Raw genomic sequence first — 27,630 nt, 5'->3', positions numbered from 1 at the left:
GGGGGCAAGTTGAGGTTGGGCCTTTATTTATATACATTTTTATTGATTTCAGAGAGGAAAGGAGAGAGAGCGAGAAACATCAATGATGAGAGGGAATCATTGTCGGCTGCCTCCTGCACGCCTCCTACTGGGGATCGAGCCCACAACCTGGGCATGTGCCCTGACCCGGAATCGAACCTGGGACCCTTCAGTCTGCAGGCCGATGCTCTATCCACTGAGCCAAACCGGCTAGGGCAAGGTTGGGCCTTTAGATGCCAGGTGGAACTTTTTAAAACGTTTTTATTGATTTTAGAGAGAGAGAGAGAAACATCGATCGGCTGCCCATTGCATACCCCTACAGGGGGTCGAGCCCGCAACTCGGGCATGTACCCTGACCAGGAATCAACCAACGATCTCTTGGTGCATGGGTAAACACTCAACCACTGAGCCACACTGGCCAGGCCCTTATCGAGGTTTTGATTGTATTTCCCTGATTGCTAATGATGTTGGGCAGTTTTCATGTGCTAATTGGCCATTTGTATGTCTTCTTTGGAAAAATGTCTGTTCATCTCCTTTGACAGTTTTTAGTTGGGTTATTTCTGTTCTTATTTAACTAGAAGCCCGATGCATGAAGATTCGTGCAAGAATAGGCCTTCCTTCCCCTGGCTGCTGGCATGCAGTGGGCTTGCTTGGGCAGCCTGTGCAGCGAGCAAAGGTGGGGAGGACTGGAGAGGTTGGGTGCACTAGTGCATTTCACTTTCCCATTGTGAAAGTGGGATGCAACTGGCCCCCTTTCTCATCCTCTTCCTCCTCCGCCCTCTGCCTCCTGCCCGCCCGCCCTCCCTCCACGCCCATTGCCCATCCCCTCTTGATTTGGCAAGATAGGGAGGAGGGAGATCTGATAATTTGGGTTACTGTGTAGGTGGCCTCTTTCATCTATTCAAAACAAAAGCTGAGCTGCCTGCCCCTGCTGCCACGGCCGCCACCATTGCCCCTTGACTGGCCCGGGGCTCCTGAGGCGTGCTAACTGTGCACCAAGCGAGCTCCTGTACGTGTACGCACCTGTGGGACTGCTCCAATGCTAGGGTTTTGTTTACCAGAGCAACGGGGCAGGGGTGGGGTAGAGGGAGATGCCAGACACTGGGAGCTACAACCTCAGGCACCTGAGAGTTGCCTCTGAGGCCGGGGGCTGAGCCACAGGGAGGCTGCAAGGATGGTTGACAGGTGGAGCACTGCAGGGAGGCCCTGAGGAGGCGCGCTGCCAAGAGGCCTGGAGTGGCCGGGGGCGGGGCGGGGGGCGCCACCATCTTTGTTGTGTTGATTTGCATAGTCATTCCTGATTGGCTGTGGGGCATCACAGAGTGATGGTCAAATTTACATCTTTCTCTTTTATTAGATAAGAGTAAGAGTTCTTGATATATTCTAGTTCTTTTTATATATATGATTTGCAAATATTTTCTCCTTTTCTGTATATTGTCTTTTCATTCTTATTGGTGTCCTTTAAAGCAAACACGTTTCTGATTTTGATGAAGTCCAATTTATCTGTTTTTGTTTTTTGGGTTTTTTTTTTTAATCCTCACCCAAGGATATTTTTCCATTGATTTTTAGAGAGTGGAAGAGAGGGAAAGACAGAAATATTGATGTGGGAGAAACACATTGATTGGTTGCCTCCTGCACATGCCCCGACTAGGGCCTGGTTCAAGGAGAAGCCTGCAACCAAGGTACATGCCTTTGACCAGAATTGAACCCAGGACCCTTCCGTCTGCAGGCCAATGCTCTATCCACTGAGCCAAACCGGCTAGGGCCATGGTCGGCAAACCGGGGCTCATGAGCCACATGCGGCTCTTTGGCCCCTTGAGTGTGGCTCTTCCACAAAATACCACGTGCGGGTGCGCACGTACAGTGCGATTGAAACTTCATGGCCCATGTGCAGAAGTCGATATTTTGTGGAAGAGCCGGTATTTTGTGGAAGAGCCACACTCAAGGGCCCAAAGAGCCACATGTGGCTCACGAGCCACAGTTTGCTGACCACTGGGCTAGGGTGATCTGTTTTTTTTGTTGCTTTTGCTTTTGATTTCATATCTAAGAAACCATTGCCTAATCCAAAGTCACCTATGTTTTCTTCTAAGAGTTTTTTTGTTTTATCTCTTACATTCAGGTCTTTGATCCATTTTGAGTTAATTTTTATATATAGTATGACGTCGTGGTACATTTAATTCTTTTTCGTGTGGATATCCTGTTGTCCTTGCTTTTGGTTTTCAGCAAGTTGAGCTTCAGGTACCTGCAGAATATCCAAATTGGTGAATATTAAAACCTGGAACTCATAGAAATGAGGGTAAAATTGTGGTAGTAGAGAAAGTGTCCAGAGACATTGTAAAAAAGGGAGGAGGGTCAATGAGGCAGTGGAAGGGAATCATCAATATCTAATCAGGTGGGCAGAAGGGGCCAGCAAAGCAAACTGGAAAAAAAAACAGTCAAGAGTTAGTAGAACTAGGAAAGAGTGGTGTCCAGCTGACCTGGATATCTCCACCTAGAAATCTCAAGAGCAGTTTAAATTCAGCATCTCTGAAAACCACTCAGACAAATTCAGCCCTGCTCTATTCCCTCCCTGTGTTAGTTAATAGTATCACAATTCACAGAGTTGATTTATAATTTGAGTCATTTTAAGCTCTTTGTTTTCCTTAGTCTCTCTACATTTAATTAATCACTAGGTCTGATAAATTATACCTTTTTAATATTGTCTAAAATCTACTGATTCTGCCCTGGTTCCTGCCCTTTATCCAGGCTATTGTAGTAGTCTCCTAAACTGTTATTTCCATTATAGCCTCCTGGCAGAATTTTTATCAAACACAAATGTTAAGTTACTTTCCTACCTAAAAAGTATCTTTTGTTACTTACCATGTAATGTTTCTTACAATCAAATCCCTTTATGTCCCAATCAGTATCCACCCCCAAGTTATATTCTGACTTCTATTACCATAGATTAAATTAGAACCTCTTATAAATGTAATCATACGATATGTAATCGTTTGTCTCTAGTTCATCATTAAGATGATGTTTTACTCCTGTCTATGAGATTCATCCATGTTGCCTGTGGCAGTAGTTTGTCCTTTCTTGCTGTGTGGTATGTGAATATACCACAATGTACTTAGCCATTCTCACCTGATGATGGATATTTGAGTTGTTTCCAGTTTGGAGCTATTATAAATAATGTTGCTATGAATATTCTTTTGTATGTCTTTGGTGGATATATGCATCATTTTTAATGCCCCAGAGTGTAATTGATGAATCAGAGGGTATTAATATTCTCTTTAGCACTTTCTTACATAACTGGTATTCCTACTCTGAGTATCGTTAAAGTGAGTTTCTATTTGCTTCCTTGTTTTTACCTAGTTCACCCCCTTTAGCTATAGAAACTAAGTCTGAGAAATAGGAAACTCATACTTTCAAGGTCACAGACTTCCCCGTTTCCCATTATTTTTTCAAAATAATTGCTAGGGACACGGTAAAGACATTCGTTCTTTAAGTGCCTTAACTTAGTTGTTAATGAGTACATCTGATTTGGGAAATGTTTAGATTTTTTAAGCACTTAGCCCTTATCTGTTTTACTTTATCTTGCACTATTTCATCAAGTCTTTAAACAACCTAATCTCACTTCACAATGATACAAAATACTCACTGCATTTTCAGTTATTGTAAAATTCTGAAAGTGATCCATCAGTGCCTAAATATCTCAGAGTAGTCTGGGTTTGCTGGCTTGCTTTTGGTATTTTTTCTTGCTTAAATTTTTCTTTTTAACTATATTTTGTGTTGAGTTGTATTAATGAAAATAATTGTTTAAACTCTGTTCTTTTTGCTCACCAATTTTCATTTCAGATGATAACATCTTTCAAAGTCCTATGATAGATGAAGCTATACGAATGGGATTCAGTTTCAGAGACATTAAGAAAAAAATGGAGGAAAAAATTCAGACATCTGGGAGCAACTATAAATCATTGGAAGTTCTGGTTGCAGATTTAGTGAGTGCTCAGAAAGACAGTACAGAAGATGAATCAAGTCAGACTTCATTGCAGAAAGGTATGCCTGGTTAGTTTTAAAAAGCAAGTTACACCTACTAGTACTTCATTTTACATGGTTTTGTGACCCATTCATTTCCCTCCTCTCACATACCCCTTAGAATAAACAATTTTTTGACTTTTTATTATGAAAAATGTCAAGGAGCCCTGCCAATGTGGCTCAGTGGTTAAGCATCAACCTATGAACCAGGAGGTCATTGTTTGATTCTCGGTCAAGGCACATGCCCCAGTTTCAGGCTCAATCCCCAGTGTGGGGTGTATAGGAGGCAGCCAATCAATGATTCTCTCTCATTGATATTTCTCTCCCTTTCCCTTCCTCTCTGAAAGCAATAAATATATTTTTTTAAATGTCAAACACACTCAAAAGTGGAGAGAACAGTATAATGACCCTGATGTACCCATCAACCAGCTTCAGTAATTACCAACACTTTTCTAATTTTGTTTCATTACTTCCCCCAGTGTGGTTTTTTTGTTTGTTTGTTTTGTTGTTTGTTTGGGGTGTTTTGTGGGGTTTTTTTTTGCTATAGTATTTCAAAGTAAATCCCAGACATTCTATATATTATTCACCTATAAATACTTAAATAAGTATCTAACTGATAAGGATTTTTTTAAATATATATTTTATGGAGAGGAAGGGAGAGGGATAGAGAGTTAGAAACATTGATGAGAGAGAAACATCAATCAGCTGCCTCCTGCACACCCCCTACTGGGGATGTGTCCACAACCAAGGTACATGCCCTTGACTGGAATCGAACCTGGGACCCTTGAGTCTGCAGGCCGACGCTCTATCCACTGAGCCAAACCGGTCAGGGCAAGGATTTTTTTATAATTAATCTTAATACTATGTGTTAGTCTGCTTGGACTGATATAACAGAATACCATAGGCAGACAACAGACATTTCTCGCAGTTCTGGAGGCTGGGAAGTCCCAAGATCTAGGTGCAGGCAGATATGGTTCCTGATGAGGATTTTTTCCAAGCTTGCAAATGGCTGCCTTTTCTTTGTGTCCTCAATGGCTGAGAGCGAACACTCTGGTTTCTATTCCTCTTTATTATATACTAGAGGCCCGGTGCACGACATTCGTGCACTGGGCAAGGTGGGGGGGGTCCCTCAGCCTAGCCTGTGCCCTCTCGCAGTCTGGGACCCCCAAGGGTCCTTTAGTGCTGCCGCAGAGGCGGGAGAGGTTCCCGCCAACACCGCTGTGCTCGCCAGCCTTGAGCCCAGCTTCTGGCTAAGCAGCGTTCCCCCTGTGGAAGTGCACTGACCACCAGGGGGCATCTCCTACTTTGAGTGTCTGCCCCCTGGGGGTTAGTTGCGTCTTAGTGACCAGTCATGCAGCTGTTTGGTCGATTTGCATATTTGCTTTTTATTATATAGGATTTTCCTCTTTAACATATTTTTATTGATATCAGAGAGTAGAGGAAGGGAGAGGGAGAGGGAGAGGGAGAGAAAGATGGAAACATCCTCCTACACACCTCACATTGGGGATCCAGCCCCTAACCCGGGCATGTGCCCTGACCAGGAATCCAACTGTGACCTCTTAGTTCATAGGTCAACACTCAACCAACGAGCCACACCGGCCAGGCTATACTCTATTTTACATAAATAACAACAAAGGCTAACTGTTATCATTGTTTGTAGAATAAGTTTATATAGTTGAAACTGGATTTAGAGTGTTCTGCAACTTTTCATATGAGATAAACATATAAAGGGGTCATATTACTAAATAGAGCTTGAATGAATGGCACCTTAATACTGTGCATCATATATAGAAAGTGTATTAAATAATGTAGAAGAGAAGCATATAACTCCTTTCAGGAAAAAAAAAAGTTTAAAAAAATACAGGTTCCTCCTTTAAGGATGACAGCTATTCTAGTGCTTGCCAGCAGCACTGAAGGTTAAAGAAAAGGTATCAGATTGAATACATTTATTATAATCACTAGAGGCCTGGTGCCGAAAATTCGTGCATGGGTAGGGTCCCTAGGCCTGGCCAGCAATCAGAGCCGATCTGCGGGGCGATCGGAGCCCCCTGCTAGCACCTGCCTTGGCCGGCCTGGGGCCTGTGGACTGGGGGCAGCTCCTGTGTTGAGCATCTACCCCCTGGTCATCAGTGCACATCATAGCGACCGGTTGTTCCACCAGTTGTTCTGCTGTTCGGTCGATTTGCATATTAGGCTTTTATTACATAGGATTGTTCTCTAAACTCTTGACCACTCTCCCAAAGGATGAGAATTTTTGTAGTACTAAATAAACCTAAATATTTACTTCATTTTTTACGTTAAAGACCCTTGTGATCTTTAAGTTATTTCAGATGTCTTTGAAACATTACTCAAAGAATTACATGAGTCATAACACAGTATAACATTAATGATTTTTAAAATTACATCTGTTGATGTAAAATATCCAGCAGAAAGCCTAAGACTCTTTTCCTAAAGATGCATTTATTTAAAATATGGAATAGCTCCACTTGCCTTAGCCATGGTAAAATAAATCATTTACTTTGTTATCTTTCTACTGCAGTAGAAATACAAGTGATTGTGTCACTTTTCTCTGTATCTTAACCACAACTCAAGGTATTTAAGTTTGAGAGTAAGTTGTTAGTTTTTATGTCTCAAGTTGTCTGCAACAGAAGGATTTTGTAGGTTGCAATAGGAAGAGAGCAGTGGGTTCTTACTATCACAGAGACTACAAGCTAGGATGGTGAGAGAAGGAAGGTCTAAGCAATGGCAGCTCTTAGGGGCAGGGATTGCAATTTATTGGTTGACCTCTCCTTAGTCTCACTAAATTGAGAGGCAGGTAATTGATACCGGCTATTTTCTCATGCTAGGGTTGCTGCCTATTTCTCCTCCCAAAGGCTGGTGAAGAAAAACTGGCACTAAGAATCTTTTCATTCTAGCCTGGCCAGTGTGACTCAGTGGTTGAGCATCGACCCGTGATCCAAGAGGTTTCTGGTTCAATTCCTGGTCAGGGCACATGTCTGGGTTGCAGGCTCAATCAGCTGCAGGGGGTGTGCAGGAGGCAGCCAATCGATGTTTCTCTCTCATCAAATATTTTAAGTCATTTAAAAATGAGTTTTTTAATTCTATACAGAATAGCAGGTGGGCCTAATTGAAGTAAAACAGGTAAAAGTTTTTTTAGAAAAACTACAGTGCTACTGTTGCTTACTGAGAAACCCTAGATCAGCGGTTCTCAACCTGTGGGTCGCGACCCCTTTGGCGGTCAAACGACCCTTTCACAGGGGTCGCCTAAGACCATCCTGCATATCAGATATTTACATTACGATACATAACAGTAGCAACATTACAGTTATGAAGTAGCAACGAAAATAATTTTATGGTTGGGTCACAACATGAGGAACTGTATTTAAAGGGCCAGAAGGTTGAGAACCACTGTCTTAGATTGAATACTAGATTTTATCCCAGTGGTTGTGTGACAGAAAAAGCCCCAGTAAGTAGTCTTCTAAAAATAGCATCAGCCCTAGCTGGTTTGGCTAAGTGGATAGAGCCATCAGCCGGAGGCCTGAAGGGTCCCAGGCTCGATCCCCAGTAGGAGGCATGCAGAAGGCTGCTGATCAGTGATTCTCTCTCATCATTGATGTTTCTATCTCTTCTCCCTTCCTCTCTCTGAAATCAATAAAAATATTTTTAAAAGATTTTTAAAAATAAAAATAATTACATAGTATGATATATAGTCCTTTACTTTGTCCTGGCCAGTGGTGCTCAGTGGTTAAGCATTGACCTATGAACCAGGAGGTCACAGTTAGATTTTAGGTCAGGGCACATGCCCAGATTGTGAGCTCAATCCCCAGGAGGGGGTGTGCAGGAGGCAGACAATCAAATGATTCTCTCTCATCGTTGATGTTTCTATCTCTCCCTCTCCCTTCCTCTCTGAAATGAATAAAAATTTAGTTTTTAAAAATTACCCTATGTTTGAGCCTATAGTTTTGATTATGCCCAGATAGTTGCCTTTGAAGAAAAAGTAGATTAAATAATCCTTTCTTACACCCCTAGGGAAACCTTTTTAAAGCATAAATCTCAACATATCGCTCTCCAAGTTAAAACCTTCACTGGCTCCCAGGGACCTGAGGATCAAGTTCAAACTCCTTTACATGGGTTGCCAAATATTTCAGAATCAGGCTCCTCCTAACCTTCTATAGCCTTATTTCATGCTATTTCCTCTTCAAATTCTATTCCCAAGCCTTACCTGTGGACTTGTAGGCCCTGTTCTGTCTCTTCCTTAGAGCCTACTTATGTCATTCTTCTACCTAGAACACCCTTCTTCCACTACCCCTGTCCCCCAAGGCCTCTCCCTCTCCTCAGTTTATTCCTACTCATCCTTTAGGACTCAGTTTAGGTATACTTTCCTTCAGGAGGCCTTCTCTTTATGTGTTCAAACATGTACCCACCCTTCCTGTGTTCTTCATAACACATTGTAACTACTTTTATCATCAACTGTACTATAATTTCATGTTTACTTGGGTTCCTTACTTGTCTGTGAATGATCGGGGGCCCGAGGTCTGTATATATAATTGTTGTATCTCTAGTGCCTAGAACCTAATTAAGTGTTCAGTAACTGTTGAATAAAATTAAACCACTATTTCCAAAACTTGTTTTCATAATAGTGTTCTCCACTATTGTTAAAAGGGATGCCATGAAAAAGGAGCTCTATAGTTAAGTAGGGAAATGCATTATGAATTTCTAAGAGGGGACAAAAACTATATTATACTTCTCTGAACTTGATAGCAGTGGTTTCCAAATGCGAGTAGGCTCAACCCCAAAATTTTTAGATTCAGTGAATGGAGCCTAGAAATCTATTTTTACAAATGCTTCAAGTGATTCTCATGTGAAGCAAGATTTGGAAATGATGGTATACAATGATTACAAAGATTATTAAAGTATGTAATGCATTTGGAATAGTGCCTAGCACATGGTAATAACTGCTATATTACTGTTAACTGCTGCTATTGTTAATTGTAGTTACATAACACCACTAAACACATTTTTGTGGCATATGTGTTAACCTTTCACAAAACCTGGTTTGGGAAAGGCTGAATTAAGTAAAAACTTCAATACCACTCATATGCTGATGACACCCAACTTCTATCTCTAATGCTGACTTTTGGCCTACTAGACATTTTATATAGATGCACTACAGACACCTCAAAAATAGCTTGAAAATCCCAAACCTGTACCTTCTCCTATATTTCCTATTGTCATCATCATCCTCTTGTCAGCCACATGAGAAGTCTTGAAATCAACTATATTTCTTCTTTCTTCCTCATCCCTCACCTCTAGGCAGTCACCAAATCCTACTTGTCCCACTTCAGAAGTACCCCCTCAAAGCCATCCCTCCATTTCTGGAATAAGCCATGCCCTTTCATTTAAAAAAAAAAAAAATATATATATATATATATATATATATATATATAGATATAGATATATATATATATATATAGATAGATATATATATGGTTTTATTTATCTGAGAGGGAGAAAGAGATAGAAATATCAATGATGAGAGAGAACCGTGACCTCCTGGTTCATAGGTCGACACTCAACCACTGAGCCACGCGGACTGGGCGCCATGCCCTTTCTATACACTACTACTTTTGCGTAACCCTTGCTTCTCTGCCTGGCAAATTGCTGGTCATGTTAAATGTCATTCCTCTACTTTCCACTCTCCCTCCCAGCAGCTGCTAACCCGTGAAACTTTCCCCAGTTAGTCTGAATAGAAGAACTTGTTCTCTTGTCTTGTCCCCGAGCACTTTGTAGATAACTTTATTATAGCACTTATCACTTTGTCCTTTGTGCTTACCTTTCCTTCCTCTGCTCATGTCCTTCTCTCCTACTAGCATTCAAGCTACTTAAGAGCAAGCAGATGCCATGTGTGAGTCATCCTATCTCTTAACTTGATTAGTACCTGGCACATAGTAGGGGTTCAAATTGTTTCAATGAATTTAAACGACTAAGAAAGTCTATAATTAACTCATTTCTTTTCTTTTTTTGCGCAGAGATTAGTGCTGAAGAGCAGCTAAGGCTCCTGCAAGAGGAGAAGCTTTGCAAAATCTGTATGGATAGAAATATTGCTGTAGCGTTTATTCCTTGTGGACATCTGGTCACTTGTAAACAATGTGCTGAAGCAGTTGATAAATGTCCTATGTGCTACACAGTCATTACTTTCAAGCAAAAAATTTTTATGTCTTAATCTAACTACAGTAGCTGTGTTATATTCTTATTACTCTGATTGAATGTGTGATGTGAACCAAATTTAAATAATCAGCATTGAACTCCATTAGCATTTGCTACCAAGAAGAAAAATGTAAAACCGCAGTGTTGTAATTGGCAATCTAAAATTTGAATTTCTGGATTTTTCATAATATTAGCTATATTATCTATTTTTTTCTATTGAAACCCTAGGAGCCATCATATTATAACTGATCACAATGTGTATTTATAGTGCACTGACTTGGCTTCTAAGTATAAGTGAATTAATCAACTGAATTTTTCATTCTTTTTCAAATAGGCTTAACATTCTGTGTAAACGTGGAGATTAGAGTTAATCTCCCCAATCACATAATTTGTTTTGTGTGAAAAGGGAATGAACTGTTCCACACTGGTGGAAAGATAGAGGTTATTTTTAGATGTTAGTCTTTGTGTTGTAGATTTTGTCTATTTTAAAATTATACATACATACTTGGGTGGATGATTTTTAAAATATGATTTTGTCTTTGTTAAAAGGGTATTTAAATGATAGCATGCCATCTAGCCTACGTGTATTGACATGGAAAGATGTCAAAGTTATAAATGTAAAATGCAAGTGGCAAAACACTGTGTATCAAATGAGCCAAATGAAGGTTGTATACGTTTTGTATATGTATAGAACAAAAGATTTGGAAAGATGCACCAAACTGTTAAATATGGTTTCTCTTAAGGGGGGTGGGGGGTGGATCCAGAGGGGCTTTACCGGGGCCTTTCACTTTCTACTTTTTTTATTTTGTTCTGTTTGAATTTTTGTAAGTATATGTTACTTTTGTAATCAATTTTTAGAAAGTATTTTATGATTTAAAGGCTTAGGCATGTTCAAACACCTGCAAAACTACTTATTGCTCAGCTTTAGTTTTTCTAATCCAAGAAGACAGGGCAGTTAACCTTTTTGGTACCAATGTGAAATTTAAATGTATTTATGTTTGTCCTGCTTTGTGGATGAAAAATCTTTCTGAGTGGTAGTTTTCTGACAGGTAGATCATGTCTTCTTCTCTTGTTTCAAAATAAATATTCCTGATTTTGTAAAATGAAATATAAAATATGTGTCAGATCTTCCAATTAATTAGTAAGGATTCATCCTTAATCCTTGCTAGTTTAAGCCTGCCTAAGTCACTTTACTAAAAGATCTTTGTTAACCCAGTATTTTAAACATCTGTCAGCTTATGTAGGTAAAAGTAGAAGCATGTTTGTATATTGCTTGTAGTTGTAGTGAAGGCTTTCCATGTTGAGATTCTCATATCATTTTGTATTGTAAAGTTTCATGTGAGTTTTTACCGTTAGGGTGATTAAGATGTATATAGGACAAAATGTCAAGTCTTTCCTCTACCTAACTTTTTATTTTCTTGACTAGTAATAGTAATAGATAATTCTGAAATACATGTTCTCTTAAGATCCTTAAAAACCTCTTAGAAATTATAAAATATTGACAAAGAAAGAACAGTTGTTTAAATATTAAAGATAAAATAAAACTTGAATAAGAATCAATATAGATAAAAAACAAAAGTTTTAAAATGCTTCATAGAACACCCAAGCTTTATATTACAAGATTCTCACAACAACCTGCTGTAGAGGTGAATGAGACATTTAACTATAGAGAAAAGTTGGAGAGTAAAACTTTAAAAAATTATAATTGTATTTTCTAAGAGAAAGAGTATCTTCATTTTCCTCTAACCTCTGTTGATTGCTACTTTTAGTGATATTCATTTTTAAATTGCACTGCAAATTTAAATGAGAATTTAAAAAATAATGACTGTCCTGGTTTAATTTTACTATTAGTTATATATTCATTAAATTTTACATGTGTAGTCTAAGATTTATATTTAAATTACAAGGGGAGGAAAGTGTTAAAGTTTGTAAACTGTGCTTTCAGGACATATCTGCTCCAAGTCAAGTAGTTAGTTCAATCTAGTTATTGGACAAGGATTGAATTGTTTTAACATAAGGCTTTTCCTGTTCTGGGAGCCTCGGTCCATTAAAACTCTTCTTTTAAAACTTGTGTGTTTAGAATTAAGGAAGACCTTTTATTTCCCCGTGAGTTGTGAAATTTAATGCATGAAGCCGATGTGACTAACAAGTTTATTTTAAGAATTGTTTAGAAATGCAGTTGCTTCAGGTTCTTAAATCACTCAGCACTCCACCTTCTCATCAAAATTTTTTAAGACTTATCAATGTTTGTCTGTGTTCACACTATAAAAAGCACTGGATCCTTCCCATCTAATTGTGCAAAAAATGATCACTTGCAAGGTCAAAAATATAACCGGATCCAAATCTCTGCTTCCCCCTTTCCCAGAATAGTTCTCAGTATCTACATGTAGACATTCCTTTTCTGTATGAATTTCTTGCTAAGATTTCCAATTGGTGACCACCAATTTACTACTCGTGGTCATATGAAGAGTCAAGTTTTGTAATAGTTACCTTTGTTTGTAATAATTTGGTATGCTGATCAAAAGCCTTGTCTTAATTTTTAAGAAATGGCTTTAGTGTTTATAAATTCCAGTTTATTAATTAATGGCTTTGTATTGCCTTTCCTGCTAGATTTGTTTTTTTGTGTGTGGTTTTGCTTTTTTTTCCTTTGGTTAGGGTCTAAGATGGGGTAGGGTGGTTGTAGTGAGTGTGCATAATGTGACCCTGCATATTATGATCTTTTCTTGTTTTTCTTGTTATAATACTTAAATTTTAGTAGTTGTTTTCTCTTGTTTTCATTTTAGTGAGTAAAATTGTTATTTTGAACTCTCTGAATGGGAGACTACCACCACAGCATTAGTTGCATGTATTGTACCCTTTAGATACAAATCATTGTTTTATTTCCTGATTACTCAAGTGTTGCGTATGGGAGAAGGCAGTTGAGGGGTGGGAGAAATGGGATTGGTTGTGTATCATTTCCATTAGAGAAATAAAATGAGAGAATATTTGACAGATGTAGTTATTTTTAGTGAAATCTTTTTTAAAAAGAGGTTGTCATTTCTTCATCTGTGAAAATGAGAATAATACCTAACTTACAGTTATGAGAGTTCAAGGAGATCAGGTATGTAAAATACCTGCTATAAATGTTAATTCCCTTCCTAACACTGTTACCCTCCTGGTTTGCCTTTGACTCTGGAAATTTGAGCTAAAAGTTAGGTGATAACTCTTTCAGTGACTCTTACTTCTTTGTTGTTTCTCATAGTTAAGATGTAAATTACAATAAAACAATAGGTCAAGTCCTTAAAATATTTACATTTCTTTTTTAAAAACTTGAAAATTTATCAAATTTAGGTGAACTTTCCTAATAGGAACAATTGGCTAATTCCCACCTTCATAATCAGGCTAATTCCCACCTTCATGATCAGTTTCAATTTGACCCATATACAGTACTTAGCGCAATGTGAATTTCATTTGCAGCGTAATAGAATTATAGGGGTCAAAGTTAGAAGTTACCTTAGAGAGTATCTAATTCTTCCCCCTCATTTTACAGATGAGGTAGTTGAGGCTCAAAGGTGAAGTGATTTGTTCAAAGTTGTATAACTCATTAGTGGTAGCCCAGACTGGGACATAGTTTGAAGGTGAAAAACTTCAAGCTACCTTTCCTGGAAGGTATCAAAAGTTTATTTTTTCAACTATTCTTTCTTCTATACCATAACTTTTGTCACTACATATTAAATGACACTTTAATACAATAGGACAATCTTAAATACCTATATCTTCAAATTGTACAATACTACATTAATGTTTGGGTGGTAAGATTCTATTTTGAAGTCTAAAGTTTGCAGATTGTGTATAAGTATATTTTGTCATTTTGTCTATACTTAGTTACAAATTTGTGTTTCTTATTTGATGTAACAAAGGCTTTTATGTAATTTTTGTTAGAAGAGTTTGCATTTTTTTTTTGTTACTGTTATACTTTATCTAACCTGAGAGAATGGCTGATTATTATGTCATTGTATTAGTGTTGTGAATAATCGTGTGAAATGTTTTGAAATAGAGTACTATATTTGTGAGTATGGCTTCTTTCCCATATAGTAGAAACCTTTCCATCAGTATGGAAAACTAAAAACATTACTTTCCACTGCATAATCTGGCAGTCATAGATTAAAGCTTATTTTTCTGTGAATAAAATGTATTCAATAAAGTACTATTCTTTAAAATGATCTTATTACTTTATATGTTGTACTTTTTCAGAAAAAAAAGAAAACAGCCCTTTTAAAAATACTAAAATATAACCTAAATACACCTTATGCCATTGTGCTAGGCATTAAGGTACACAGCAAGTCATCATTTAAAAAAAGACATCCATTTTCACATTAATTTCTAGAATTCTATAAATGCATGAAAAGTCGGGGGTTTTTTGTTTTATATTGCTTTCAGAGAGGAAGGAAGAGGGAGAGAGAGAGATAGAAACATCAATGATGACAGAGAATCATTGATTGGCTGCCTCCTGCATTTCCCCCCACCCCCTGGGACCGAGCCTGCAACCCAGACATGTGCCCTTGACCGGAATCGAACCTGGGACCCCTCAGTCCACAGGCCGACACTCCATCCACTGAGCCAAACCAGCTAGGGCAAAACGTCAGTTTTTAAAATATAAAAATATGAACCATAGTAACACTCCCCTCCCCACAAAGATTGGCCTGGTTGTCCCAAGAGATAGTATAGTCACTGTAACAAAGCTTAAACAAGCAAGGGGCCTAAAAGCCACTGCCCCTTTGAAGCAGGTGGCAAAGAAGGATTTTTGTGAGTCTGTAGAGGCAGTGACCCAGAGAGTTTCAGAAGCTGCAAGCAATATGATGGGATAAAAAGGGAGGGAATAAAGAATCCTTAAAGGCAGAGAGTTTAAAAGTAGGTATTTCAACTGGCTATTTCTCCTACCCAGTCCTTCCCAAAATGGAGTCCTAAATTAACTGTTGTATTTCAGGCCTAGTCTATTATAAGGACTATTGAGTCCTTGACTATGTTATCTGAGATGACCATAATAATATTTTTAATTGATTTTAGAGAGAAAGATTGACTTGGTGTTCCATGTATTTATACATTCATTGGTTTTTATGTGCCCTGACTAGGGATTGAACCCATAACCTTGGCATATCAGGACGATGCTCTGACCAACTGAGCTACCTGGTCAGGGCCATAAGAACCTTTTTTAAATGCAGCCCACATTTTTTCTTACATGTCAACTATACTTTCAGTGAATATCAATGAAGATGTGAATTTTGAAAGCTTTTTCTTACAGAAATTCTCAAACTGACACAAACGTATAATGAACTACATGATAACTCGTCATTCAGCTTCAACAAATACAAATATTTTGCCAATCCTGTTTTTTCTAGGACTCCCCCTCCCTTTTTATTTTTGCTGACATATCTGGAGCAAATTCTAGGCATGTCATTTCCCCTGAATCACCTTACAAATCTATACCAGATTAGAACATTTTTTAGCCATAGCCGGTTTAGCTCCGTGGATAGAGCATCAGCCTGTGGACTGAAGGGTCCCAGGTTTGATTCCGGCCAAGGGCACATACCCGGGTTGTGGGCTTGATCCCCAGTGTGGGGCATGCAGGAGGGAGCCAATCAATGATTCTCTGTCATCATTGATGTTTTTATCTCTCCCTCTCCCTTCCTTTCTGAAATCAATAAAGATATATTTTAAAAAACCATTTTTATATAAATGTGTAAATTTTAACACTATTATTACTGAATTTTAATGGGCATCTAAAAAATTAAAATCAACTTTATTCCCTCTTCCCCTATTTGACTATTAAGATAAATAAACCCCCCTCAAAACTGATACTATCATCTAAAGTTACTTTTAAACTAGGTTCTCACTATTTCATTTGTAGTTTGCTTATAGACTGTAGAGTAAATGTGGTACATATGAAAAGTTAGTAGGCTAACTGCATGGTGTATGGGTACCTAATGGTTCTCAAAATGTTGTCCAGGGATCAGCAGCATCTGCATCACTTGGAAATTTGTTAGAAATGGAAATTGTTGGGCCCCATCTCAAACCTGCTGAATCAGAAACCTGGGTGTGACCCAGCAATCTTTTTTACAAACCCTCCAAGTGGTTTTGATGCAGGCTAAAGTTTGAAAGCCACTGGAATATGGTATGGGGTCAAGTCTGAATCCACAAAAAACTAAATGGTTGTAATCTGTAAATCAAATTGCTCTGCAAATGACTGTCATCCTCACATTTCTTTCCTTATAACTCATTGCTGATCTAGTCCCGTGTATTTTCTCCTGCTACCAAAATGTGAAGGCATAAAATGCAACACCCTGAATGTCCCCGCTGACTCTACGTTTTTGTTATTGTTGGCAATATTATAGATGTCTCCCATTTTCTCCCTTTTTCCGCCTTCCACACAACCCCCAGCCCACCCCAGGCCTTCCCCATGCTATTGTCTATGGGTTATGCATATATGCATATATGTTTTTTGGTTAGTCTCTTCCTGTCCCTTCCCTTTCCCCCTGAGATCTGTTATTCTGTTGTATGCATCCATACCTTGATTGTACTTTTCAACAAAACTTTCCTGCATACAGTACTCTGAATTGTGTAATGAGAATCAATCTTCAGACCTTTCACTGCTGAGTTCATAATAGCTCCACAGTACGCATTGTCATTAAACTAGACTCCAATCCAGCAATAAAAGAATTAAGTATTTGAAGACTCATAACTGCTAGTGAAACAATAATCAGTTGAAATTGTACAGACAGACCTGCACTTCTAGAAAGAGCCAAAGCTTCAGTGAAATGTGAGCAGTTAACCTACAATGATAGAATTTAAGAGTTAGAAGGATCAACCTATCTAATTCATAATAACTAACAGTTCTGAATACTCTTAGATCTGAAAATTTTAAGTAACTGGCACAAAAGACTCAAAGAGAACTCATGAAGCAGTCTTCGAACTCTAAAAGGCCTTCAGAGTTGCGTAAATACATACTCAGGTCAATATTGGTCTCTAACTGTAACCAAAATAAAACTCTTAAGGTAGGTAAGGCTAGATGAAGGTCAATGGAACTAGTTTTCTTTTCCTGCAAACCACTAATTTGCTTATAACAAATATTAAATGACTAGTAATTTTAAAATCAAATTTTTAGCCCTAGCGGTTTGGCTGAGTGAGTAGAGTGTCAGCCTGCAGACTGAAGAGTCCCAGGTTCGATTCCAGCCAAGGGCATATGCCTGAGTTGTGGGCTCGATCCCCAGTGTGGGGTGTGCAGGAGGCAGCCAAACAATGATTCTCTTTCATCATTGATGTTTCTATTTCCCTCTCCCTTCCTCTCTGAAATCAATAAAAATATATTTTTAAGCCCTGACCGGTTTGGCTCAGTGGATAGAGCGTCGGCCTGCGGACTCAAGGGTCCCGGGTTCGATTCCAGTCAAGGGCATGTACCTGGGTTGCAGGCACATCCCCAGTGGGGGATGTGCAGGAGGCAGCTGATCGATGTTTCTCATCGATGTTTCTAACTCTATCCCTCTCCCTTCCTCTCTGTAAAAAAATAAAATATATTTAAAAATATATATATTTTTCAAAATAAAATAATAAAATAATTTTTTTAAAATTGATTTTAGAGAAACATCGATCTGATGTTCAACTTTTTTATGCATTCATTGGTTGCTTCTTGCATGTGCCCTGACCAGAGTTCTAACCCACAACCTTGGCATATTGAGACGACACTCTAACAAACGGCTACCTGGCCAGGGCTAACCATTTAGCTTTATATAGAGCTGGTCTGCATAGAGGTTTTTTCCCCCAATAGTATTCTGTTTAATTTGAGATTTCTAAGACCCTGTAGGCACCATAATTAATGACAACATAAATCTTTTTATAGGTCTATACTTGTTAACTTCAGTATTATGAATAAATATTGGTTCAAAACAAATAAGGAATAAGAACCTCAAAGAAAGCAAACTCTGATTATTTCCCCCTTTTAATTTCCCAGAATATAAATTTGGAAAAACAAAAACAAAACTAGGGTACAATTGAGATGATAGTATTTCAGCAATGATCATGCTACAAAATCTAATTCTTGTTTCAATAAATTGTACAATTCCAAAAATAGATTTACATATAAAATTATAGATGTTCATTTGGTACATAAACTTTTATTTTGAGAGTTATTTTTCTTTAAGTTGTTGTGTTTCTTTAACTTTATTCTGTTACTAGGTACTAGAGATTTCTTTTTAATTCCATTAGCTTATATAAGGGGCTTTGCATTTTTGGCTAAAGCACCAAAAATATTTTTTTCATTAAATATTGGAATTTTGTTTGGCAGTGATTAGGTTCTGCTTCTGCCAGATACTGACAATTGTACTGAGAGTATGTTCATGAACACTTGATGTTTTAGAGGAACTTATATTAAAAATAAAAGTCCCCTGCCCTAGCCAGTTTAGTTCAGTAGCTCAGTGGATGGAATGTCGGCCTGAGGACTGAAAGGTCCCAGGTTCGATTCTGGTTAGGGGCACATGCCCCGGTTGCAGGCTCAATTTCAGTGGGGTGCATGCAGGAGGCAGCCAATCAATGATTCTCTGTCATCATTGATGTTTCTATCTCTCCCTCTCCTTCCCTCTCTGAAATAAATAAAAATATATTTTAAAAAAATAAAAATAAAAGTCCCCAAATCTCACCCAGCCAGTGTTGCTCAGTGGTTGAGCATGGACCTATGAACCAAGAGGTCACCAGTTCAATTCCTGCGTAGGTTACATGCCCAGGTTACAGGCTCAATCCCCATTAGGGGGTGTGCAGGAGGCAGCTAATCAATGTTTCTCTCTCATCGATGTTTCTATCCCTCTTCCTCGCTCTCTAAAAAAGACCCCAAATCCCCCCTATGAAGTTCATCTAAAGTAGAGAAAAACTTGCTAAAAATTATTGTTTTTTAATTCTTTATTGTTGAAAGTATTACATAGGTCTCCTTTTTCCCCCATTGACCTCTCCCAGCCCGCTCCCGCCTTCCAGTACAGGCCCTGACCCCTCTATGGTCTGTGTCCATTGGTTATGCTTATATGCATACAAGTCTTTTGCTTGATCTCTTACTCTCTCCCCCTCCTCCCCCGCCTTCCCTCTGAGGTTTGACGGTCTGTTTGATGCTTCTATGTCTCTGGATCTATTTTTGTTCCTCAGTTTATGTTGTTAAAAATTATTTTTATTAAGTAAACATTGTGCATGGATTTCCTAGTAGAAATTTAACAAAAGCCTGTGTTAATCATTAAGAGAATGACCTAACTCATCTGGAAAAACCTGTTTTTCTTTCAACAGATTTTTGTTTGTTATTTGATTACTAAAAAGAATGTACTTTACTGTACTTGTACCTTTCTTGATTTTCTACTGTAAACTTTTCAGATAGATAATATTCTTATGTGATCTATAAGAATTAAGTACAAAGACCTATACTAAGTATTGAGTTATAAATCAATATTTGGTAAGTTATATGAAGTGTACCAAAAATATTATAGGGATAATAATCCTTGCTCCACCTACCTCAGAGGATTGTTGCAAGGATCATATGAGTAAATGTACATGAAAGAGCTTCAAAAAGTACAAACCCTCCATATAAGCTCAAGGAATCATTTCTCTAATTAGGGTTTACTGGGCTAATTATGGGTTAGTTTCACACAAAATGAAACAGTCATGGATCAGTATCTGATTAATCAGGGGTGTATAATGATGAAATTCATTTATACAGTTTCTTGGCCATTTCCATGGCTCTCAAAAACCTTTATATACATTATCTCTTTGGCTTCCAGTCTCTGCATGGTTACTCCTGTGTTTAAATCAGAAGCATATGGGTAATGGTGCAGGGACAATTGGTGAAATTGTTGCTGTGTACAGTTTTGGAAATTGTATTCATAAACCCTGCCATTCAAGTGGCCCTCAAATAGATTTACTTGGGCAGTCAGGTTAGCTCTGTTTTCTAACATGTGAAAATAAGAATATATAAAACAGATAAATTTAGGGACGAAAAAATAATTGGTCCAGTACTCTTGCACTATGCCATTGTGTCTCTCATTCATTATATTCCTAGCATCTCTGTAATTTACAGCTGAGGAACCCCAGACATAGAGGTTATGTGACTCACCTAAATCATATGGTGAATCACAAGTCAAGCTGTTCTTATAGGCAGTGAAAATGTTTCTAGCTAATTTTTGGCATGAATTAGCTAAATTGGCTGCCTCACTGTCTGAACTTAGAGTATATATGTCCAAATCCAGGCTCTTTTTTGGATGACAAGACCTGGCTGACCATATCATAGCAAACCACAAAAGCAAGTAGAAGTAATAAGTAGATATATGTAGTCCTTAGCATGTCTACTCAACTAGAACTGAAAAATTAAAGTAATTCTAAAACACTAAAATTTATAGCTATGTTTCTGATCTCAAGAATTTGGAAATGGGGTGAGTGCGGGGTGGAGGGAGTCAATGTGAAAAAAGGGGGGACATCTGTAATACTTTCCACAATAAAGATAAATTTTTAAAAAGAATTTGGAAATGAGAGAGCATTTCGCTACATTGCCAAGGCAAACCTTGATGTCAGGAAGCATATTTCCCTAATCACTGTGTCTCCAATGATGAGCAAGCTGTCTAGCCCATTAATAAGCACTGAGTTAATTTTTCAGTACTTAAATGTATAAATGAAGGAATGGGTAAAGAAAATAAATGAACAGAGGGAGAAAACCTCATCTCAAAGTTGTGCATTGAGAAATATAATACAATTTGGAATGAATACTGATTTTCTACAAGTATTATCTTTTATGAAGAAACATTAAACACCTTCTTTGTTCCAAGTTCTGTGCTAGATGCTAAGAAGTCCATTCTGTTGCAGGGCGCTGAAGAGCAATATGAAGTTTACCTAATTCAAGCTGAAAGGGTTATCTAGCTAGCTTAATTAGGAAGGCTTAGGGAATAAAAAGGGTCCATGGGAGAGGAATGCATAGATGGAGACTTGAAGAAGCCAAAATACTTATCTTACACAGAGGATAGAGAAGTGCCACAAGAAGAGGGGGTCCAGGCAGATGGAAACATTCCTGGCCTGAGCAATTAGAACAGCCATAAACCAAGGACAGACAGGGGTATCTCTGGCCTGAACAGCCGGGAGATCAAAGGCAACTCCAACCAGCAAGATAAGGGGGAGAGAAAGAGGACGGCATCACGTGGGCTTTGAGCTTTGAAACTAATTTTATGTAGCAGAATGACCAATGAGGAAAACATGGGGATCCTAAATTGAGGAAAGGGACCAATAAGAAAAGGTCATATACAAATAAAGAATTGCAGCATATATAAAGTGGAGACAAAGGGACACGAGGCAGGATTTTTTATTTTCCCATTAGAGAGAAAAAGCAAGCTTTTCCTATTGGAAACATTTTTAAAAATTTTTTTCTTTCTTTATTGATGAAGGTATTACATATGTGTCCTTTTCTCCCTTTGCCCCCCTACAACCCCCCACTTATGCCCTCACCCCCCTGGTGTCTGTGTCCATTGGTTATGCTTATATGCATGCATACAAGTCCTTTGGTTGATCTCTCCCCTTTACCCCCATCGTCCCCTACCTTCCCTCTGAGGTTTGAGCATCTGATCGATGCTTCTCTGTCTCTGGATCTGTTTTTGTTCATCAGTTTATGTTGCTCATTATAATCCACAAATGAGTGAGATCATGTGATATTTATCTTTCTCTGACTAATTTATTTCGCTTAGCGTAATGCTCTCCAGCTCCATCCATGCTATTTCAAATGGTAGGAGTTTCTTCTTTTTTACAGCAGCATAGTATTCCATTGTGTAGATGTGCCAAAGTTTTTTAATCAACTCATCTGCTGATGGGCACTTAGGCTGTTTCCAAATCTTAGCTATTGTAAATTGTGCTGCTATGAACATAGGGGTGCATAGATCCTTTCTGATTGGTGTTTCTAGTTTCTTGGGATATATTCCTAAAAGTGGGAGTTCCATTTTTAGTTTTTTGAGGAAACTCCATACTGTTCTCCACAGTGGCTGCACCAGTCTGCAATCCCACCAGCAGTGCATGAGGGTTCCTTTTTCTCTGCATCCTCTCCAGCACTTGTCGTTTGTTGATGTGTTGATGACACGTGTGAGATGGTACCTCATTGTTGTTTTGATTTGCATCTCTCGGATGATTAGTGACTTTGAGCAAGTTTTCATATGTCTCTTGGCTTTCTGAATGTCCTCTTTTGAAAAGTGTCTATTTTGGTCCTTTGCCCATTTTTTATTGGATTGTTTATCTTCCTTTTGTTAAGTTGTATGAGTTCCCTATAAATGCTGGAGATTAAACCCTTACCAGTGATAACATTGGCAAATATGTTCTCCCATGCAGTGGGCTTTCTTGTTGTTTTGTTGATGGTTTCTTTTGCTGTGCAGAAGCTTTTTATTTTGATGTAGTCCCATTTGTTTATTTTCTCTTTAGTTTCCAATGCCCTAGGAACTGTATCGGTGAAGAAATTGCTTCGGCATATGTCTGAGATTTTGCTGCCTGTGGATTCCTCTAATATTTTTATGGTTTCCCATCATACATTTAAGTCCTTTACCCATTTTGAGTTTATTTTTGTGTATGGTGTAAGTTGGTGGTCTAGTTTCATTTTTTTTACATGTGTCTGTCCAATTTTCCCAACACCATTTATTGAAGAGACTGTCTTGACTCCATTGTATGCTCTTGCCTCCTTTGTCAAATATTAACTTCGACATTTTTTATTAAAGAAGACTTTTTGTCCATGAGTTTATTCTTCAAACTTCATGAGGACAAGAACTCATGGGAAGAAAAGTCAGCACCCTGAACCCCACGTTTCAAAGCTGTTTGCAGGAGGGTCTGAGGGAAAGTTTTCTGGAGGAGGGAGTCCTTAAAGTAGTCAAGGAGGTAGAGGAACAGAGTTCTGCCTAGGAGAGAAGTATGTGCAGAGCTCAGAATCAAGAAAGTTTGAAGAACTAAAAATGGAAGTTTTGAATGAGAGACATTTATTGAGAATCCTCAAGGCCTCTTTATGTCACTAGGTCTCCTTGGTACACATTTAGGATAAATTTGATCCCTCTTCCCTATACAGATGAGATAAATTCAAGCTGGTATGATGGGTTTTGAATTTCTGAGCAGGAAACTACTAAGTTATCTTCTAAAGCAGGTTTTGTGAGGTATGTTGGGGGATAAGGAAGAGGATATTCATTCACTAGGCAACCATCAACAGTTCTAAACCTTTGCTGGGGCTGGATGGAATATATGTGTCTCACATAGGTTCCTTTTTATTTAAAGTACTACATATTCTAGGGACACAGTTTAGGTTGCTACCTGAATCTGTATTTCCTGGGATGCAGTTACTTTAGCTCAAATAAATCCTTTTTTTAAAAAAAATAATAAAATAAAGTACTACATATTCTAATTAAGCCACTTGTTTAATGAGTTTAATGAAACCTTGTTTCACTTCATTGTTCGTCTCCACCTACAGAACTTAATCCTACTATTATACTAACAATGCAGTTCACTCGAAAGTTCTGGGAGGTAGTGATAGAAAAAAATAAGATTCAGGCTGGGTCCTCCTTGAGTTTATAGCAAGCATGTCAAACTCAAAGACTAACATGGGCCAAATAAACAAGGTTTAAGTTTATGTGGGCTACAAAAAACAAAAGCTTCAATTTTCATAGAAACATAGGTTTATTTCGATACAGACATGCTGAATACAAAGGGCTGAAATAAATGAGTAATTGTTCACATAAAATAATAAACATTTTAATAAAAATTAATACTTTTTCTTGAACATTAACTTACTAGACACTGAATAACTGCACAAATTAATAAGCGTAACACAAATAAACCTATTTTTCTTGTTCTCCGAAAGCGAAATATTTCCTGTTGCGCACACCAAACAAGTCAGCCCAAGACTAATGACGTGGCAGTCGGCTGCTAAAATATTCGCTGCTAGTATTAGTGGAGAGAAATGGTGCACCTGTGCATAAGGCGCGTAAGGGAAATGAATGCAACACCATTATAGTAATCAGTCATTAGCGAGCATTGTAGTTCATTGCCCTACCTGGTTTGGCTCAGTGGATAGAACGTCGGCCTGCAGACTGGAGGGTCCCGGGTTTGATACCGGTCAAGGGCACATGCCTGCGTTGTGGGCTTGATCCCCAGTGGCGGACATGCAGGAGGCAGCCGATCAATGATTCTCTCTCACCATTGATGTTTCTATCTCTCTTTCCCTCTCCCTCCCTCTCTGAAATCAATAAAGATATATTTTTAAAAATAATTATGTATAACAGGATATTGTAAAAATTAAGTTATGAAATTTTTATTAAAATGTTTCTTACATACCATTATATTGGCTGGGCCACAAAAATATTCATTGTGAGCTGAATGCAGCCCATAGGCTGCGAGTTTGACATGCTTGGTTTACAGTCCTGTTTGCAGGAATAGATTTACAGTCATCATTTCCCCATTCGAAACATGATGCAGGGGTCATTGGTAACCACTGTGTTGTTTAACTAAAAAAATAAAAGGAACAAAACAATGTAAAAGAGTGATACAGTGCTAGATCCTGTGGTATAGACTATCATTATCACTGGGACACAGGACAAATGAGGGTGTGGCAAATAATTGGAGAAGGTTTTGTGAAAGTGGTACAACCAAAGCTAGAGACATTACTGAAAAATAAAAATAAGTAAAAAAGATTGTTGAAGGCCATTCCAGATACTAAAACTTGATTTTATATGGTATATTTGTCGTTGTTTTCCTTTGTTTTCTATGCAAGGTTAATGATGGAGCCACTTAATGTAGGACTTATATGTTTGCCTGGCATATGTCTCGAATAATATTTTAATATATTTTCCTACACATTCCATTAAATAATAATTCTTTGAACAGCATTCCATCTTAAAAGGAATTCAGCTTCCCTTGCTTGGAAACAAGAAATAGAAGCCAAAATTCACCCAAAGCCCTGCTCAAGCATTCCCTCTTCATTTGGAAATGGTCAATTAATTCAAATGACAAATCTGGAATGGGAGCAAGTCAGCAGCTGATTCATGATGTGATTGAAGGGTAACCTTTCTGTCTGTTTTTTCATCTGCCTGTAGGAAATAATGGTCTCGCAGAGATGTTATGAAAAATAATTAAAGTTGGTCGTGTGCTTTAAGATCCATGGATGAACCATGCTTTCAAAGTGCATAATTATACACTACAGTGAGTCTCTCAGACTGGCTTCCCCTACTCACTCTTTAATAGTTATTCAAAATGATACAGCTCAGGTAAGTTTTCCTTGATCTCAAGTTACTACTACATTATTTAACCACTGATACCAGTTGCCTTTAAAATAGAATGCAGCCCACAGTACTAGTAAAGACCACAATCCTTTGGTTTTAGGATTCTTAAAGTCTTTTCTTTTGGGGAATTTAGTTTTCCAGATCACTGTCTACCTTCATTTCTCAATTTTTCCACTTTAGTTGGCTCACTCATCTGCTCTCTGACAGTCCCCAGAGATTATAAAAGATCAGCTCAATGGCTTCACTAAAATCTAACAGGATGCCCTCCTTTGCTTTGCTTAATACTTGGTAATTTCTTCTTTATGGTTGTTATTCCTCTTCTTTTCCTCCTCCCTCCCACTCCATTTTAATTGGCCTGTTGGAAACACACAACAGGTGAAATTCTTTAGATGACTCCACTCTTCAAGTAATGGTTTCTGTGGAGAAGAAAAGAACTCCAAATGTTCAGTTGTTGAGTTGGAAAGGGCAAGCCAAGTGATTGAGCCTGGACCTATGAACCAGGAGGTTGTGGTTCCATTCCTGGTTGGGGCACATGCCTGGGTTGCGATCCCCAGTGGGGGTGTGCAGGAGGCAGCCGATCAATGATTCTCTCTCCTTGATGTTTCTGTCTCTCCCTCTCCCTTCCTCTCTGAAATCAATAAAAATATATTTTAAAAAACACAACAAGAGCAAGATGCAAGCAAGATGTGTTAACATCAGAATCTGTCTGGGTAGTAAGGAGAAACCTAGAACAACAAAGTCAATTGAGAATACGTGAAAAAGAATCATTGACCCCTAATCTGGCAGCCTTCCCACAAATTCCTTTTGTCATTTTGCCATTTGAGAGTAAGAAGGAAGAGAAGGTGGTATCCCTCCCTATTACAGGAAACACAAGGTCAAACATATATCCTAATGACCTTTGATCCATAGTGACATCTTTATGTTCAAAGGAAAGCACATTTTTCTGAATGTTTGGTTCCAAGATGGAAGATGAAATGGAATATGAGACTGTAAGTATAAATAAAATATTTTTCTTTTTTGCCTATGTTTCTGATCTGGGCACTATCGGGGGCACTTACTGCCCACGCCAGTGAATCAAGACCAGCAGATTCTCTCCAAGAACTCTAGCACACCATCAAATATTTTTCTTATGTTCTATTTAAATTCTGTCATTTTCAATATGTGTGATTATTTCAACATATGAATCTCAGGTAAAAGCTTTCTTTCATTCCTCCCAACCCCATAAGTTCTGTCTGTACACCCTGGGAGGCTGAGTTTCTTTTCACAGAAGCCATTACTTGAAGCCCATTTCTGAGGGGCTTCAGTTACCATCACTAAACTGGAACTTCACCAGAGTAAAATATCCAGAGAGTGGGTCAATTTTACTCTTATTTTGCTGGTAGGAAATATTTTCCTTCAAATGGAGTAAAATAACACAAAGAAGGCTTTTACCCTTCTTAAAATACTGTAGCACTGCATGTTTCTCACTCTTAAGTGCAGAAAATTTTTGAAAAGTATCTACTTATATCACATTTTTGAAATGACAACATTTAAGAAATGGAGGACAAATTAGTAGTTGCCAAGGACTGGGGAGTAGAGGGCAGAGGGAAATGGGTGTGGTTATAAAAAGGCAACTAGAATTCTTGTGGTGTTGGAACTGCTCTGTATGTCGACTGGTGGTAGATATGTGAAGCTATGAGAATGACAAAAATGTATGTAAATTAATATATGCATATGTGTGCATGCGCACACAAAATAGTACAATTAAAGAGGGGGAAATATAAATAAGACCAGCGATTGTATCAATGTCAATATTCTGGTTGTGATATAATACTATAGTTTTGCAAGATGTAACCATTGGGAGAACCTGGGCAAAGTGTACAAGGGATTGCTCTGTATTGTTTCTTACAAAGGTATACAAATCTACAATGATCTCATTAACATTTTCAATTTAAAATATATATATATTTTATTGATTTTTTACAGAGAGAAGGGAGAGGATAGAGAGTTAGAAACATCGATGAGAGAGAAACATCAATCAGGGGCCTCCTGCACACCTCCTACTGGGGATGTGCCCACAACCAAGGTACATGCCCTTGACCGGAATCAAACCTGGGACCTTTCA

At 38.2% G+C, this 27,630-nt stretch overlaps 1 protein-coding gene and 1 non-coding gene across 5 annotated transcripts in view; one reads left to right on the top strand and one right to left on the bottom strand.

The window, feature by feature from the left end:
• XIAP (X-linked inhibitor of apoptosis) overlaps positions 1 to 14,449 on the top strand; it is a 47,079-nt gene extending 32,630 nt beyond the window's left edge. For all 4 annotated transcript variants that reach the window (XM_006082138.3, XM_023758166.1, XM_023758158.1 and 1 more), the window contains 2 exons: positions 3,856 to 4,056; positions 10,065 to 14,449. In XM_006082138.3, the coding sequence (XP_006082200.1) occupies positions 3,856 to 4,056; positions 10,065 to 10,258 (395 nt within the window). In that variant the 3' untranslated portion in view covers positions 10,259 to 14,449. The remainder of the gene's footprint in view (positions 1 to 3,855; positions 4,057 to 10,064) is intronic.
• Positions 14,450 to 26,547: 12,098 nt separating this feature from the next.
• On the bottom strand, positions 26,548 to 26,676 carry LOC111827256. The gene has a single exon (XR_002830761.1). It is a non-coding gene; the product is annotated as a small nucleolar RNA SNORA3/SNORA45 family (small nucleolar RNA).
• Between the last annotated feature and the right edge of the window lie 954 nt (positions 26,677 to 27,630).

This window comes from Myotis lucifugus, unplaced genomic scaffold (genome assembly GCF_000147115.1).
Source record: "Myotis lucifugus unplaced genomic scaffold, Myoluc2.0 scaffold_2, whole genome shotgun sequence".
NCBI lineage: Eukaryota > Metazoa > Chordata > Mammalia > Chiroptera > Vespertilionidae > Myotis > Myotis lucifugus.
Note: the sequence above shows the minus strand (reverse complement) of the source record. Positions and strands in the feature narration are given on the sequence as shown.